Below are 16,570 nucleotides of genomic sequence, written 5' to 3'. Positions count from 1 at the left end.
TCCCAGGCCTCCTCTGATATCGGGGTTCCTAAATCTTCCTCCCAGCTAGCTTTCAGTTTTTCAAGCGGGCGACAGTGGTCCCCCAAGACCCCCATATAAACAGGAAACGACTTTGACAGTGCCTGAGGTAAGTACTATATAGCGACAGCTACTTAAGGCTGGGGCTCATGAGTACCATTTCCCCAGTGTTTCCTTATAGACGCAGTGTAATTGCCCTGTACAAGAGGAAATGTCCTTGTGGGACATCAAAATCCGCCCTAAAGACCTCAAATGGGAGTAGTTCCCCTTCGTTAAAAAGGTCCCCAAGGGTAGATGCCCCCTCCTCCACCCAGTGTGTCAGGACTCTCCAGTCCCATCCATGCAGGAGGGCTCACAGCACGGTTATCAGTTGGTCCAGGGAGGGTGGGACTTTGGTATGTACTCTCCTTAAGTAGTTAGTCCAGCATTTAGCAATCCCCCTTAATTTCCACAGTGTCTGATATGGAAATGCACCTAGCCATAGATCCCTTCTTGCATATATTCTCGGCCTCCCCATTTGTCTCCAGTTGTAAAATTGAGCTCCCTTGCTTCTTGGGGTTGGCCAGCCAAGCCAGCAAAGTGCCAGCCCTGTCCCTTTCTGCATGTGCGCCATGTATCCCCAATAAGCAAAGCAGCGAAGTCTCTCTACTATTGCCCGCTACCTCCTCCTTCTTATCAGTCAGGGGCTGTTGTTGGCCCAGACTCTCCGGTCTCTGCTTTTCAATTTGATGAAGCTCCTCAACAGTGTCCAGCACCTCCTTATTGATTAGTTATACTAATGGTTGAACTATTACTCTTACCAGTTCCCTTCTCATGACCCTACACAGGACATCAAATATTAATCATTGATGAAATCACTGTTGATATCACTTATGGCATACTCCACAAAGCAAGCCTTACTCAAACTGCTCAGTTTCCCTTGCCTCACATGCACATAGTCATATTCAATGCGTGTGCTTGCTAAATACAGTACATGACTGAAGACCATGGCCTTTATGTCCAATGTTCTACCACTCAGATGATGCAGGGCTTTGCCAAAGCAATGCCCTATGCACTAAGCATGTGCTGTCGCAATGCACATACCTGGCTAAGCACCATGAACTGTTCATGCAACATACAACACATCAACACTGGCAATGCCCTTGTCCTATGTTTAGCATACAAAGAGAAATGTAATGGATGGTTGGGTCATCTGCATGTAAGGCTTGGAGTGGGACCATTTGTATATGCCCAATGCCACTCTCTCATACATTCTATCTGAAGGCTATACTCTGTGTATGCTACATACTGTATGTGGGTTAACAAAGGTCTGGATGAGTGCCCGTGACGTCCTTAATCGAACATCAGTCCTTTTATTGCAGATGTCATAGGTGAGCTAATGTGAATAGTCATGAGCAGTAACTGTCAAGTTTCAGTATTTTTCAGGTTTTGGATTCTAATTGTGATATCCCTTGAACTGAGATATGTTTAAGTGACTTTTTCAGGTTTCATACTATTTTAAAATGTTATTTTAGGAAGGACACTTGAACCACGAGTTAAAGTTACAATCACCCCATAATTTATGAAGTTACAGAGTCAATACATAACCAATAATTTATGATGTACAGTTAACCATTTACCTAAATACTTAGTTTTATCATACTTTACATAAGTGCATGGTCTCATGTAACCACTATAAATACAATTGATTCAAATAAGGTAAGCCTAATTGTGAAAGGTCCTTAAATGGCAAATTTAGGGTTCCAATGAATCCTTAATTCGCACTCCAAATAATTATTTATTGGTGTGAACAAAAACTTATAGTTCTTCCTGAACATTTTCTCCTGAGTCCAATATCACTTTAAGAGAGTCTGACAGGTTTTCAACAATATTGAAAACCCTTGGGAATACTTTTCTGTGTTTGAAATTTGAAGCAAATCTCTATCTCTTTCTCTCCATCCCTCTTATCTGGCTCTTTGGGTTTCAAGTGGTACAGGCCATGCCTCAACTAACACTGACATAGACACTGAATTAGTGCAGAATTGTAGTGATGGCACAGATAACCTGACCTGGTGACGCCTGTGTAGGCATGGGTGAAGTGCAAGAGAACCACAGTTCTCTAGGAGGGAGATATCCTGAAGCGTTCATGTGGACACTACGGGGCAGTTTTATGGAAAGTGGTGCTCCACTTTCCCTGTGCCCCTTCGCACCCCCCTACACCACCATGTGTGCACTGTATTTAAAATACATTGCACCATGGCGCAGGATAGGGGGCAATGGCATCATTTCTCATGACACTATTGGTGTACTCTGCAGGAGTAGCGCCAATATTAAAGAATGGAAGTCCCCTTTTAACGTCTGGTCTTGAGTAGGCGTTAAAAGTGCCCCAAAAAAATGGTGCAAGGAAATCTCATAAATGTCATTACACCATTTTTCCAGCTCCCCTATTTGGGGAATGCCCCCTTTGCATACATTATACCGGTGCAGGCATAATGTAGCGCAAAGGGTTACAGAGTGACGCAATGCGTGCATTGCACCACCCTGTAAATATGGCGCGGGGATTTCGGCCTCGTTGGGCCACATCAACATCAAAAATAATTATGTTAATGTGATGCAAGGTAGCATTATGAATATGCCCGTACATCTCGAGTGTTGTAGCTCTTTCAGTCTCACACTTTCTGTCACACTCTTTGCTGCATTCTGTCTTGGCATCTTCATCCAGGTTGGTCAATATGTCTTGCTTACTTTCTCGCGTCCTATAATCCACATGCTTTCTCCTTCCAATGTCTGAGGAATACCTAAATGAAATGTTTATTAAAATGCACTTGAAGTGAGAACAAATTGTGATCATTTTTCAGAATAAACCTCAAAGAGAGTTCGAAAACTCCTGAATGTCTGAGTTGTCACTTGCGGCCAGAACGATGCCAGTATTACTCAGCGTCCTTCAGCAAGAATGCGAGGTTTTACCAATTAACTTGCAGTGGTAAGTTCCCCTTTTACGGGCCATTTCGAAGGCACTTATCTTCTGCAGAATCTCATTATGGAGTGAGTTCACATACCGTGTAGCCTAAAACATTGTGCTGTAGAGCTGTAGAGAATACTCACTTCAGTCTTAGAGACAAAAGATACATTTTTTCTTTACAAGAAAAATCAGTGTTTGAGTACTTAGGCTCCCTTTTAAAATACTATTGTAATAAAGAGTCTCAATGTTTTTTTCTGGCTTCCTGTTCTCCAGCTCCTTGCTAGTGACTCCAATTCCAAAATGTACTGTTTCGATAACGTGCAACAGTCTGCTTAGGTTGACTACCAGTGTTCATTCGCACTTCTGGCTTTTTCCTTCCTGACCTCAGACCTCTATGACCTTGACCAATATATACTGCAGCCTCACCATGACCAATAAATATTGCAGGGTAATTCGCAAAGCTGTTAGTGCATTTAAGTCCAACCGAGTCGCCCAAGCTGCTTGATTTGTGACTAGAACCCATGGAAATGACTGAGTATTTGTTTCTGGCCCTGGTAGGGCCGGAGAAAATCCCCTTAACTGCTTGGAATTGTGAACATCCTCAAACTATACACGTGTGTGAGATAAGAGGTCTGTGCATAGAGAAAAATATTTTTATTGTGGAGAAGAAAAATGAAATGTACACACAAGGAATGATATTTCACTATGTACAATTTTACACTATTTACAAATATCGTTGCAGAATAGCCTGGGTAGATTTGAATTTCAGAATTCCCAAAATGTCTTTCATGGCTACGCCGGAAATCTGTTACTGGCACCGTATTCCAGGAATACTCTTAGAACTTAGTGAATTATATACATTCAGAAATCACACCCATGGAAGGTTGTTGGCGGAGGGATGCACATTTCCGTTTTTTACTCTGAATATGAACCCATAACTCCACATGAAGTGTTAATATATAAACATGGTTTGAATTGCTGAGATTTGTGTTATTTTTTATTGCAGTAGCTTTCAATAACGACTCTATAAAAATACTATTACATTGATAAACACCATACTATGTTCAAATAAAAAAAGACTTGAGCAATAATGGAAATGTAAAATTCTCTAATACTAGAGCTGGACATGGACATCTGGGGCCAGATTTACTATTCTTTCAAACAATGCAGCAAGGCAACTTGCTGCGCTGTGTTGCATGAAAGGGAGGGAACTGAAACAGACTCATCCAAGATGTGGCACACTTCTCTCTCCCAGCACTAGCGCACTGTGTTCTGCCTAGCGCCAATGCAGGCACCCTTGCACCATAGTGCAAGGGTGTCTGCATAACGCGCACAATTGTTTCCATGAAGGCAGAAATATATTCCCGCACAAAAACAATCCCTAGAGGCTTATTCCTGTTTTGTGTGTGCTGGAGAATGCCGCACGCATGGAAAGATGAAGTAGTCGGGTAGGCCTATTTACAGCCTGTTTAATTTGTTTAGTTTTCTCCCATTGGACTTCCACTAGCCTCTCACCAGCAAATACGAGGTTACGGGGGAATTAAGAGTGGAACATGGGCTCTACTATGTGATGGAGTTGTTAAACGTTATTTGATGTTACTTTCGGTACCCCTGTCCAAGACCAAGGCCTGATTGAGGAAACGTCTTAACACAAGCTTGCCCACAAAATAACTAATATTGCAGATGATACTCAAATTGTAGTCACAATTTAAGTGAATGACAGAAACACCAGGATCTTGCAGAAGCAGGTGTATATAGTCTCCAGGTTAAATACAGTTACCTATAAATCACTTGTCCTCAACTATATCTTCAAGGTTAAGACCTAGAATGTATTTAAAAATGGCCCTACGCTATTTCTGCACAACTGAAACCAGATAGGTTCAACTCAGTCCAGTCAAAAGCGACCTATTATACTCCCTCAAACATAACAAACATAAATGGAGATTGAATATTCCGCATCAAAGAAATAGAACCTTGCTATGCTCTATATGCCAAACTGAGATCCTAAAGTAAATAGCTACTGGTTTAGAAGTAACCTAAAAGCCCACTGCTTTAATAAGCGATGAAATCATAAGTCTACACTAGCAAAATGGAGGGCCAGACCTTTAGCTCTCCAGGATTCCCCAAACTTCCATCAGCTGGTCATTCCAAATTTGGACCTATTTCAAGTTTCCCATGCCTGCTATTGGGCCTGCATGTCAGGTGTAAATAGATTTAGTACTTCCATTTTCTCTGCAATGAACTTGGAAAAATCTGTAGTAGTAAATCTCAAGCAAGGGGCGGAAGTGAGCTTTACCAGACGTGGTTTATCTTGCAAGTTTGTGAACAGGCAGAAAGTTTGTAAACAGGCAGAAACATGTATGTTTGTAAGTATTCACTAGCTTTGATGCCTTCCTGCCCTGTAAATGATCGGAAATTTACTCGAACCGAGGTCTGGTGTATAACATATTTATACATTACTTACCGTGCTTCTTATGCAAGTGCAGGGAAATACAAGGATAACAATCCCACCCATTACTATAGCCTTTGTCTACTATATCTACCAGACCAATGTGTTTGGTCTGAAAAACGAAACACAGTAATGACCTACGATTCAGATGTAAAATCCATCGTTTACAATTTATAGATACTCCATGGAAAAGAAAACTCTGTGCAGGAGGACCAGGCGACCAGGGAAGAGTTCGATTACACTTCCAGCAGTACTTCTGGAAACCTTCGTTTGGCACTGATTTCCACGCGCACTTCACAGAATGTTTTTACATCGTCTTTGGGAATGGTCCCATTTTCTAAATGCAACATAATACAGTACCCTTATCAGCGGAATCCTTTATGTAGCTTTCAGGCTAATGCACACTGCTGAACAGTGATGCACTGGACTCTGTCAGGCAGCAATGTTATTAATGTTAACAGACTAGAAGGCAGATTTACTAACAGGGTTGCACAAGGACTGTGTCACAAAAGTGACACAAACTGTCACAAAGCATTATTTAGAATTTATTGGAACGTGCTTGGAAATAGGGCAAAGCAGAGCTTTTAAGCTGCATCAAAGAAGCATCCAATAGGTGGTACATGAGCGTTTATATACAGTAGTCAAGGGTTTTTTAACACAAACCAATTCGCGTTATTAGTCAGGATTCCGCACAAAATAATAATGCCTCTTTAAGGAAGGCATACAAGCTTTACTTTTTCAAATCTTTCCTACTTTTCATTTGTGCTTTATTGTGCACAGATCCAAAGTGGAAAAAGTTTCAAAGTTTGCGGATAGCGGTCGGACCACCGCCAATGTGGTTGTCCGAGTGCCTTATTGTGACCATGGCGGTGGTGCCACGGTGGGAACGTCAGCACCGCCGGGATCTCAGAGGTCCAAATCCACCAGGGCAGCGCTCCCCTGGGGATTGCAACCACATTCTCAGCTAGCCTTTTCATGGCGGTCGCACCTCCAAGGAAAGGCTGGTGGAGAAGGCCCGGAAGGGAGGTAGCCACTATGGCGCCAACCTCCCCGTCAGAAGTTTGGCAGACGGTCTAAACCATGGATACTCAAAGTACGGCCCGTGGGCCTCATGCGGCCCTCTGACCTTTACATGCGGCCCTTCGAGCAACAGGAGCACTGGGCAGCTGTTTGCTCCTCTGCACTAACAATAAAAATATGAAATACACACACAATCATTTATTTCATGCTCAATTGGTGTTAAAGGAAGTAACTAAGGACTCCTGCACTTAACTTTAGAAACGCTTTCATTTTTAAAGACATCTTGCAAGACAAGTGTAAAACTAAGACAGCTTCTTCAAAATTAAAAAAGTGTATTTAGTTAACATGCAGAAGCTTTTCGCCTTAGTACAATTTATTTTATCAGTGCATTGAGATATATCCATTTAAAGTGATATGTTTCAAACATAAATTTGGAAACATTAATTATTTCCCTATCCCTGAGAACACCACCAATAGTAAATTAAAGAGACAAGTCACTTGGTATGTGCGCTTTATGGGTGGCCTGGGTTCCTATCATACATGAACAACATTACACTTTAATAAATCAAGCATAGAAGCAGGTTTTGTGCAGCACACACCATGCATCATGTATTTGGAGGTCATCCTAAATGTGATAATGCAAAAAAAGGAGGGAAAGTGAGACTAAACAATTCCCTAGGATCACACAATTTGGTAAAGTGGGTAAACCGGGATTAGTTCCAGGTTTTCTAGTTTCCCATTGTTTATTTCAGCCACTAGATGTATATAATTTGCTTCTCCTACACCTACTTTGCCACCAATCCCCCCAGCCACCCCACCAGACCGCCACTGCCCTGGCATCAATGCGGCCCCCAGGCACATCACAGACCAAACATTTTGGCCCCTGGGAAAATGTTTGCGAGTACCCATGGTCTAAACCATTCGCCGAACTCGTAACAAGGCCCATAATATTTTGTACTGGAAGACTACCCATCAGCACAAAAGCTCTGCTACACATGATTCAGACCCCTTGGCCCTATGGTGCATGGCGGTTGGCAGCATGTTTGTGTGCGAGTGCAATATCTTTGTAGAGCTCCCTCCCTCTCATGCAAAGCACCACAACAAAGTGGAAATGTATTTTCCATTGTCAGGTTTTCCCTCTCAATTTAGAGTTAAACTCTCAGTGAATCTCTATATATTCCACCATGCTTTAAGAATTTTGGTCATGTTTACTGAAAGTATCAAGTGCAACAAGAGTGTTTTCAAACAATGCATCAACTTTGATTTCCTTTACAGGACCTGGAGTGCCCATATATACTCTCCACAGGAGCAGTGATAACAATGGTATGTGCCTGCTACTCCTGTATTTTGATGAAACATAACTAGATTAAGGAAATGTATCAAAGTGGGTAAAACATTCTACTTCAAAGGTAAAACTTATATTTTCAGTTCATGTGTATTTCCACCAGCTACTCTTTGTAAGTATGTATTCCTTTTTCACCTGTATAGGTAAAGGTGTTGGAAACAAGACAACATTACTAATTCTGGAAATTATGTGTAATAGTTCAATATTGCAGTTGGCTAGTAATCATCTATGAATTGAGGAAAACAGAACCAATAACCAGTTGACGCTGAAAGTCACATAGGAGATGGATTTGGACATGGATTGTGGAAAGGATGTGGTCAGAGTGAGTGAGAAAATTTAAATGTTTTTGGACTCATGGTTGCTTTCATATCTGCATGAGTGATTTTGACACGGCTGTGCGGTATGATATTCTCGATATTTGCAAATGATGGTGGAAATAAATGACTGTTAGCCAGAATATTTCTAGATCAGGGAACAAAAATGTGCATGTGTACTCATGATTTTATATCTTCGCTGTAATGAAGCATGTAATCATAAAAGCAAAGTGAATAGTTCATGAAATGTGATACAGTCAAGCTCGGGTCTCGTAGTTAAAAGCTGGGGCTGTATCTATTGGGCATAAAGTGTTCCCTGTTTAGGAGTTCTAATCACACGTTGTTTCAGATATGCAGGTCTTGTTCGGTGTTCAGTAGTATTTTGCAAAATACATTTCAGACCATAGAAAAAGGAATCTGTGAAAAGCAATAAAGCAAATAAGAAGAAAGATGGCCCATATTTATGGATGGTTAGCGTCACCTTAGTGCCAACTATTTTTCAGGACGCGTGAACCCATTGTGTGTCAATGAGATGCAAGGTAGGCGTTCCTGTCCTAAACATGACGCTAGCCCCCCAGGGCCATATTTACCTCCCGGAGCAGAAACGACGCGCTGGTGAGAGGCGGACCGAAATAATGATGCTAAGCCCAATTAGCACCATTATTTAACACCTGGGTCAGACCAGGTGTTAGAGTGCAGGTAGGGCCATTTCCATAGTGAAACACCATGGAATGGGCACAAAGATGCCCACCCCAAACCGCAGCAACACCACCACCACCCACACACCACAGGGAAACTACAGGAGGGGAGACCCCATCCCAGGTAAGTTTAGGTGATTTTCTTTTATATTTGTTTAAAGTGCCATTGGGGGACCCTCAGATGTGGGCCTCTGTCTGGCACTGGGTATTTTGGGCTTGCCCAGGGGACACTGGTCCCCTGTGGTGGGCATTGGGGTGATGGGCATGACTCCTGACTAAACTTAGACAGGAGTCATTTTTTGGCTGCCTGCCCTTCAGTAAATGACACTAGGCTGACTAGCAGCAAAATCTTTCTCACTAACCAGCCTAATGTCATTTCTGACCCACTAGTGTCATTCCCCTAACCTCATATCCCCCGACCCCGGGCTGGAGTCTTTTTTTTACACTAGCCATTCCTTAGCGCCATTGTGCGTCATCCCATAAATATAGCGCATTGATGGCTTTAAGAAATGGCATTAGCCGGCGTTAAGAAAAATGATGCACAACTGCGTTAGCGCAGTTGTGTGCCATTTTTCCTAAATATGCCCCTATTTGTCTAAAAACCATAAGGCAAACCAGGTGTGAAGAACATTTCTGACAACACCAACTTGAACCCCAACATGTATCTTAATCCCTATTTTAGTCCCAACTCTCCCATTAACCAATAATCTACCTCCAACCCAGTTCTACACCTAACTCAAACTTTTAAGAGAGCCCCTACCCTAACCACAGCCTTAACCCTGTTCCTAACCCAATCCTTAACTGTAATCCTAAATTTGAAAGTAAATGCAACCCATATTCTACAAGTCACTAAAAATTAAAAAACGTTTTGTTGACTGTTCTTAGATTTTTATTCTTCTTGGTTGTATTTGCTTGTTTGTGGGTTTCTTTATAATTGTGTTTTTTTTGCTTTCACATACTGCATATGAAACTAACACATGCACCTGGTTGTAAACTGATTATTATGTTGAATTCACTGATGACAAGGGATACATATTTTCAGAAGCTACCTTATTAGCATATGTGCTGAATGAAATATTTTACAAATTCATATTTCTCACTATGATGAAAAAGCCCAATTTCTGATGCAGACATATTACCAGAATGAAGTGTATTTCTGTTAAATTTGTCCAATCCGTTCCTCTCCATTGTCATTTCACCTCTATAGTTCAAACTTGAAACTCACTCTTTTACCGTAACTCAAGGTCAGTTTTTCAGTATATATGGAAAATGTCAAGAAAGTGCAATTATCCTTGAATTTTAGTCAAGTTAGAAGGCAAAATCTTGGCTGGGGTGAGGATGCAAATTCAGCCCAGCAGCAAAGCAACCCCAGCTCCTATGGATTCCAATTTGTCCTTCTCTTAGCTTTTGCCTCCAAAACTAATAGCTCCAGCAGGAGCTTGAGAATGATACATTTGACCTACTTGCTTTATCCCTCTGGGCAACTTGGAGCTCTAGAAAATAAACTATCAGAATGTAAAATCTTTTTCTACGGAAAACAAATAAAGGGCTATGGGGAATTTGGACGGTCCAGCATACGCCCCCAGTTCCTGAAATAATCACACAAACAGGTGTGCTTTTCCATTAGGAAATTAATACTTTATTGGTATTTTAAGTGGATTGAAAAGTCACACAGTAGAAGCATCCCTTATTGGATGCAGAAGCCCTCACCCACTAAAGGGATATGCTGCATCATTCAGCCATGCTCGTCACTGGGCGGGAGCTGCAATGTCCAGCAGGCACCAAAAGGTGACTCTTTGCTAGAGATCTTTTTCTTGCCCAGGACTTCCTACGGAAAACTGTTGAGTAGTGCCCTACACATAGCTTGGGAGAGGGATGAAAGATAGGGTCTTAGACTGTGAATATGTGGGATTAAAATTAGTTTTGTGTTATCAGTAGATTATTCTTTATTCGTGCTGAGAACTCATGCCAAAATTTAAAACAGGCGTAGAACCTAGAAGGTCACCTATGAATCCCAGGTTCAAGAAAAGTGAACATATATATATTACCTAGTGGTGGTCTCCACTTATAGGTAGGATCACGTTTCTATACAAAAAGTGTTTTTTTACTTGCCTATATCTTTGCCACCGGTTGATGAATCTTCATGAAACATTTCAAATAAATTTGCCAGTTCTGTTAACTGCTGCCTGGAAAGTTTCGGGGTGATCCATCCAGAGGGTCGAGAAAAAAGAGGCGTCCCAAAACACGTTTTCCCCCATTCATTTTTCCATAGAGATTTTGAACAGTGATAGCACAAAAACTACTGGATGGAATTACACCGAATTTGGCAGGAAGGTAGGGTTTGGTCCAGAAAGAGTGCTTTTTTGCTTTGGTGTAATTCCATTCAGTAGTTTTTGAGAAATTAAGGGGAAAACAAATTTGTATATCTAGAGACGCTAATGATTCGAGACCTCTAACGATCTTGTGCTGAGATCTGATTGGCTGATAACACTTCAACAACAGAAGTTGTTGAAGTGTTGACAGCCATCTCAGGACTCGACTTCAGCCGAGTCCCAAAAAAAGGCAAAAAAAACAAAAGGGGCCAGGGTACGAACACCCTGTCCCCTTAGATCTGGTGCTGAGGGTCACAAAGGGACTTCCCCAGGGCTAAAATGCATATTTTTATATTTTACAAGTGGAGACGTGGTGGAGACGTGAATCCGCTTGTAAAATTTTAAAAAACAAAGCGCAGTCTCCCGTGCTTTGTTAGTCTCTTCACCCTGGGAAGGCCAATCCCGGGGGCTTTTTTTAATAAAAAAAGCAGGGGGGCCTCCTGGCCCCCTCCCGCTGACCCAAGGCCATCACCTCCCCCAGGCTCATTGTGGGTAGATGCGCTGCCCTGGGGACCACCACCTCCCTAAGGCTTTAGTGTAATATGTGAGAGGGGGCCTCCTGGCCCCTTCCTGCAGCCCCGGTAACCAGCACCTCCCCAGGGCGATCTTGCCATTAATGAAGGGGGGCACTGTGGCCCCCCGCTGCCATGGGGACCGCCACCTCCCCGGGCTTTATTGTAATATCAGGGAGTGGGCCTGTGCCCCAGGGGCCACCACCCCTGGGAGCTAAGATCTCATTGGAGGGGGGCCTCCTCTAGGAGCCTCTGATGGCCCTGGGGACCGCCACCCCCAGGGCCAGCTCCTGCTATGTTCTGGGGTGCCCACCCTGGACATAACTGTTTGCTGTGGCTTGGCTACAGCGCTGCAGCCATGCCACAGCAAACACTTTGGGGTTTGACAGCGGGAACCTTAAAGCAGGTCCTGCTGTCAAAATCCGAAGTTCCATTTCTGTCCTCTGCATGCGTGCAGAGGATAGAGATCAAACACTTCAGCAAGCAGGGAGCTGCTGTCAAAGCAGCTCCACACTTGCTGAAGCATTGGCACTGCAAGGGAAGCCTTACGGCTTCCCCCACATTCTAGGTAGCCCATAGGGGCATTGTTTAAAAGAAAAAAAAAATAATGTAGGGCCAGCGGGGGAAGCTCTTGAGCGCTCCCTCGCAGTCTCACATAGTCCGTAATGGTCTTTCTTATTTTAAATAATAAAAATTTAAAAGTGGGGACTGCGTGAGGGCGCTTAAGGGCTCCCCACATGGTCCCTAAAGCCCAGAAAGGGCTAACTAAAAAAAAAAGCTCTCATAGCTTAGTGTGAACATCGCAGACCTTCACACCGAGCTACGGGGGTTCGAGTCCAGCTAGACTAATTTCCTTTTTTTTTTAAATGAAAAGAATTGTACTTTTTAAAATATATTGAATACATTTTTTGTTACATCTAACAAAAATACTGTATATCATTCTAAGTATTTGAGATATTAAAGCCTAAAAAACTCTCTCTCTCTTTCTCTCTCACTTTCTTTCTCTCCTTCTGTCTCTCTTTCAATCAAATGCTCCCCCTGACTCCCTCATGTAGCCACTAACAGACCCGCGCACAGACTAAAGCACCTACTGAAACACTGATGTACGCATTCTCACACCCAGACAATCTGACAGCCACTCTCATCCCCAGATACACCCACTCACACCTATTCTCACACCCAGAGAAGCTGCGACTAACTCCTGCCGTGCACGGTGAAATGGCTGTGCACAGCGTTGGTTTAGGTGGTTGGGAGTTTTGGCCGTAGCCCAGGTGTTGCCGGCAACCTCCCCTGTGCATGGCTGAAGGGCGTGCATGGTTGGGTGCTTATACGGGCCGAAGGCCAGGAGCTGCAGTGTGTGGTTTAATATATAGTAATTAAAATTACCATACATTAAACAAACCATAGAAAGTCACTGAAAAAAACAAAGTTTACAAGGACATTAAAGTCAGGAAATAGATTTACAAAACCTTAGAAATTCTCTGAAAAAAACAAAGGTTAGTTAGTAGTGTTTAGGTGAGTGGTTGTGTCAGTGGCTGTTTGACTGAATGGGTGTCTGTATATCACTACTTTTATGTATCTCTGAAGAAGTATGTGAGTAGATGTGTGTGTGTGGGCATGCAAGACTTTGTATTAGCAAATGAGTGGGTGTATGACTGTTTGTGTGGATGATTTCATCAGTGATGTCATATGAGATGTCATGAGTGATGTCATTGGCCATGTCATCAGTGATGTAATATGTGAGGTCATAAGCCCTGCATTACGGGAGCGCCAGTTATAGCTAGCTTAGGTAACTATAGCTGCTGAATTTCTACGGTTTTGTATGAGCAAATTCAGAATCTAACTATAATGTCCATGTAACCTTTAGTTTTTTCAATGAATTTCTAAGTTTTTTTTATTCTATTTTCTAACTATAACATCCCTGCATATATATATATATATATATATATATATATATATATATATATATATATATATATATTAGGTAAAGGGTGTTAAAATAATTGAAAAAGAGTATCACAGTCAAGATTATCTCTCTATGACCTGCAAGTAAAGGTGAACGAGACCCATACAACGCCATTGAGCTGCTTCTGGAACGTCTGATTGGGGTCATCAGACAGCCTGGAGGAGAACCTACCCTGTCGCTGGCATCCTCAAAAATCACCCTTCGGTTAGGTGAGGACATGTGTGTCTGATAAGGGACAGTAAAAGCTTTGATCATTGTGACTCACTTGTTTCTTCTGGTCCCTACTCCATTGCTGTCAGTTTGAAATTGCACCTACATCCTGGCCAGCCACAATATGTTACCTTTGATTAGTGCCTTACATTGTCTAGTCCATTTGTGCCTAGAAATTTTAAAAATAATATCCCTGGATTGCTTACCTGGGTTTAATTGTGTTTGTGACTTTTTGATCAATATATTGTTCTCTAGTTTTCTAAAGTGGTTTAGTAATTTTATAGTGCGGTTTTATCACTTTAGAATTGGTGTTACTGCTTGAGCCTAATCCACATTTGTCTCTAGAATTGTCTGTTTTATGTGCTACAACTAACAGGGTTGAGCAGATATTCTCCTAGAAATGTGCTGTGACCTATCCAGATTATGTTTAAGAAGTTGGTAAGGACACCCCTCTCTCAAGTAAAGAACTAAGGGCAAAACCTATACACTGGTTGTAGGGCCATTGTTCCACCAGCAAATTCCTCAGTCACTCTTGTGGAGGTTCCAACCACCAGATTTATACATGACCGCCAACCTGGTGGTCATTTATAAAGCATTGGCAGGAACTGCGGTCACTGCATTTCCTGTTAATGCATTTCACTGTTTGGTGCAGGAATCTGTCAAGATGATGGAACCTTGTACAAAACAGTTTTCTTTTTTGTATTTTCAAAACTAAAAACACTAAACAGGATTTTGTTTAAAAAAAATAAAACAAATAATGATCCCCTTGTCATGCGAGTCATCTCCCATGGCAAGGGGGGGCATTATTTATTTTTAATTGTTCCTCACCCTTAGTGTGCCTGGCGGTGACAGATAACAAAAACTGGCGACATGCGTCCCCATCCTAATTGGGTGGTCACTCATTTAGCCTGTTCTGTCATGGCCTTTACTCATTTGGTATAATCACACTACCAGAGGGTTGTGAGGGAGATTAGAAATATATATTTAGTGGGAAATGTCCCATACTAGCTCCGTCTCTGCAAGACTAGTTACCACAAGAAAGTATGGGGTTCACCAATAATGTAGAGCTGTCTACACTGGGACTATCCGTGGGCTCATGGACCTCGTTGGGTTCAGAGACTGCGTGGTGTGGGTGCTGTAACAGGAGTATGGGGGGGGATTACCTCTACGGACTAGGTGGTCTCACACACTATATAGTGTCATGCTTCATCATTTGACAACCTAGCCCAACCCAGGTAGGACAGTACCACCTGGGCGGACTCAACCTCACCGTTAAAGGAACTGGAGGGAGTGCGTAAATACATTTTATCTGGAGATAATGGGATCCAGCTAAGCTAGGGGGATATAAAAGCACCTAAGCAGTTTCCTGTGTGTAGTCTACACTTTAATAATGGTAACTGCTGGCCTTTACTCATTTGGGCCATCAGAGACGTTTGGCTACAGCGGTGACAGAGTAGTCACTGTCATAGCTAAGGTCTGCCAATATCTAAATTGGGTGGGCGGACCACTATGCTGGCGGGGAGGGTTTTCTCTCCATCAACAAATATATCAGGCCCTCTATTTTTGACATCTGCTTTTATGCATTTAGCACCCTGTGGTCTTACAGGAAATATTTAGGGATAACTTACCAAATGTAGAAAAGTAGGTTCTGTGTGCATTTCACTTTTTCATGCAACATGTTGCTACTGTGGATTCAAAACTGCAGCCCAACCACAACACATTGTTGTTATCTAGAGCCATATACTTTAGTCATTTAGGTTAGTGTTGTACACTGCATTCAACATAAGACATTTGACCTCCACACCACTACTACATTCCCTAGCTAGTCCCTAGTTACAGGACAGAATTGGCTATAATGTACTTCAAAATTATATAATTCCTTTGAATAAGTCTTGCCAATCATAATATTCTAGGAAGTTATTCAAGGATTCCGACTTTCCCTACCAAAGGTGCATGTTCCATTCAATAGAAGAAAAAGTAGTGGCATAATTCTACTGCTGAGAGCGACCATGAAAATAGCAAGATCTATAATTAGGATCCAAAACGTGCTCAGGTGCTGCGCAAACAAAGTGAAAATCTTGGTTTGATGATGCAACAATGACAGAAAAATCTGATCTTTTTGCTTCAGAAAATCTTCAGGATCCCGGCTCATGGCAGTTGCATGGGAAGTGCTCGCATGAGCTTAAATGTGGACAGGACCCTGCATTTTCCAGTTATTAACATAAATGTTAAAAATTAGTTAGGGTAAGTCACAAACACACCCTAAATTAACCAGTGCTCACAATCTGGTAGCTTGGCACAGAGCAGTCAGGCTGAACTTATGAGGCAATGTGTAAAGTATGTTTACAAAACTTCAAGCAGTAGAACAGTGAAAACATCACACAAAGGGATTCCACACCACATTAGTTAGAAAAATAGAATGTTATATAATAAAATAAACAAGTCCAAATTGGGGATATCTGTTTGCACTGGACTGGGGCAAAGTCAAAAGTTTGGGCTGACAATGTCAATGTCAATGTCAACGATACGGGGTGCAGCAGAAGCGATGCGCCGGTGTCAATACCCGCAGCGGAGGAGATGTGTTGATTTTCCTACGCAGTAGAGGAGTTGCATCAATTTCCTCCACACAGTGGCAGGGATGCATCAGTTCCGTAATGTGGTAGGTCCGGAGACGATGTGCTGGGTCTGTTCCTGCAACAGTGGTGATGCATCAGTTCCAATCCAT

At 42.3% G+C, this 16,570-nt stretch overlaps 1 protein-coding gene across 2 annotated transcripts in view; it reads left to right on the top strand.

The window, feature by feature from the left end:
* Nucleotides 1–16,570, top strand: part of LOC138284925 (dipeptidyl peptidase 4-like) — a 497,709-nt gene that overhangs the window by 403,013 nt on the left and 78,126 nt on the right. For both annotated transcript variants that reach the window (XM_069224254.1, XM_069224253.1), the window contains exons 19-20: nt 2,856–2,980; nt 7,704–7,751. In XM_069224254.1, the coding sequence (XP_069080355.1) occupies nt 2,856–2,980; nt 7,704–7,751 (173 nt within the window). The remainder of the gene's footprint in view (nt 1–2,855; nt 2,981–7,703; nt 7,752–16,570) is intronic.

The sequence above is a fragment of the Pleurodeles waltl genome, chromosome 3_1 (assembly GCF_031143425.1).
Source record: "Pleurodeles waltl isolate 20211129_DDA chromosome 3_1, aPleWal1.hap1.20221129, whole genome shotgun sequence".
NCBI classification, from domain to species: domain Eukaryota; kingdom Metazoa; phylum Chordata; class Amphibia; order Caudata; family Salamandridae; genus Pleurodeles; species Pleurodeles waltl.
This window is presented reverse-complemented; position numbering and strand designations above follow the sequence as displayed.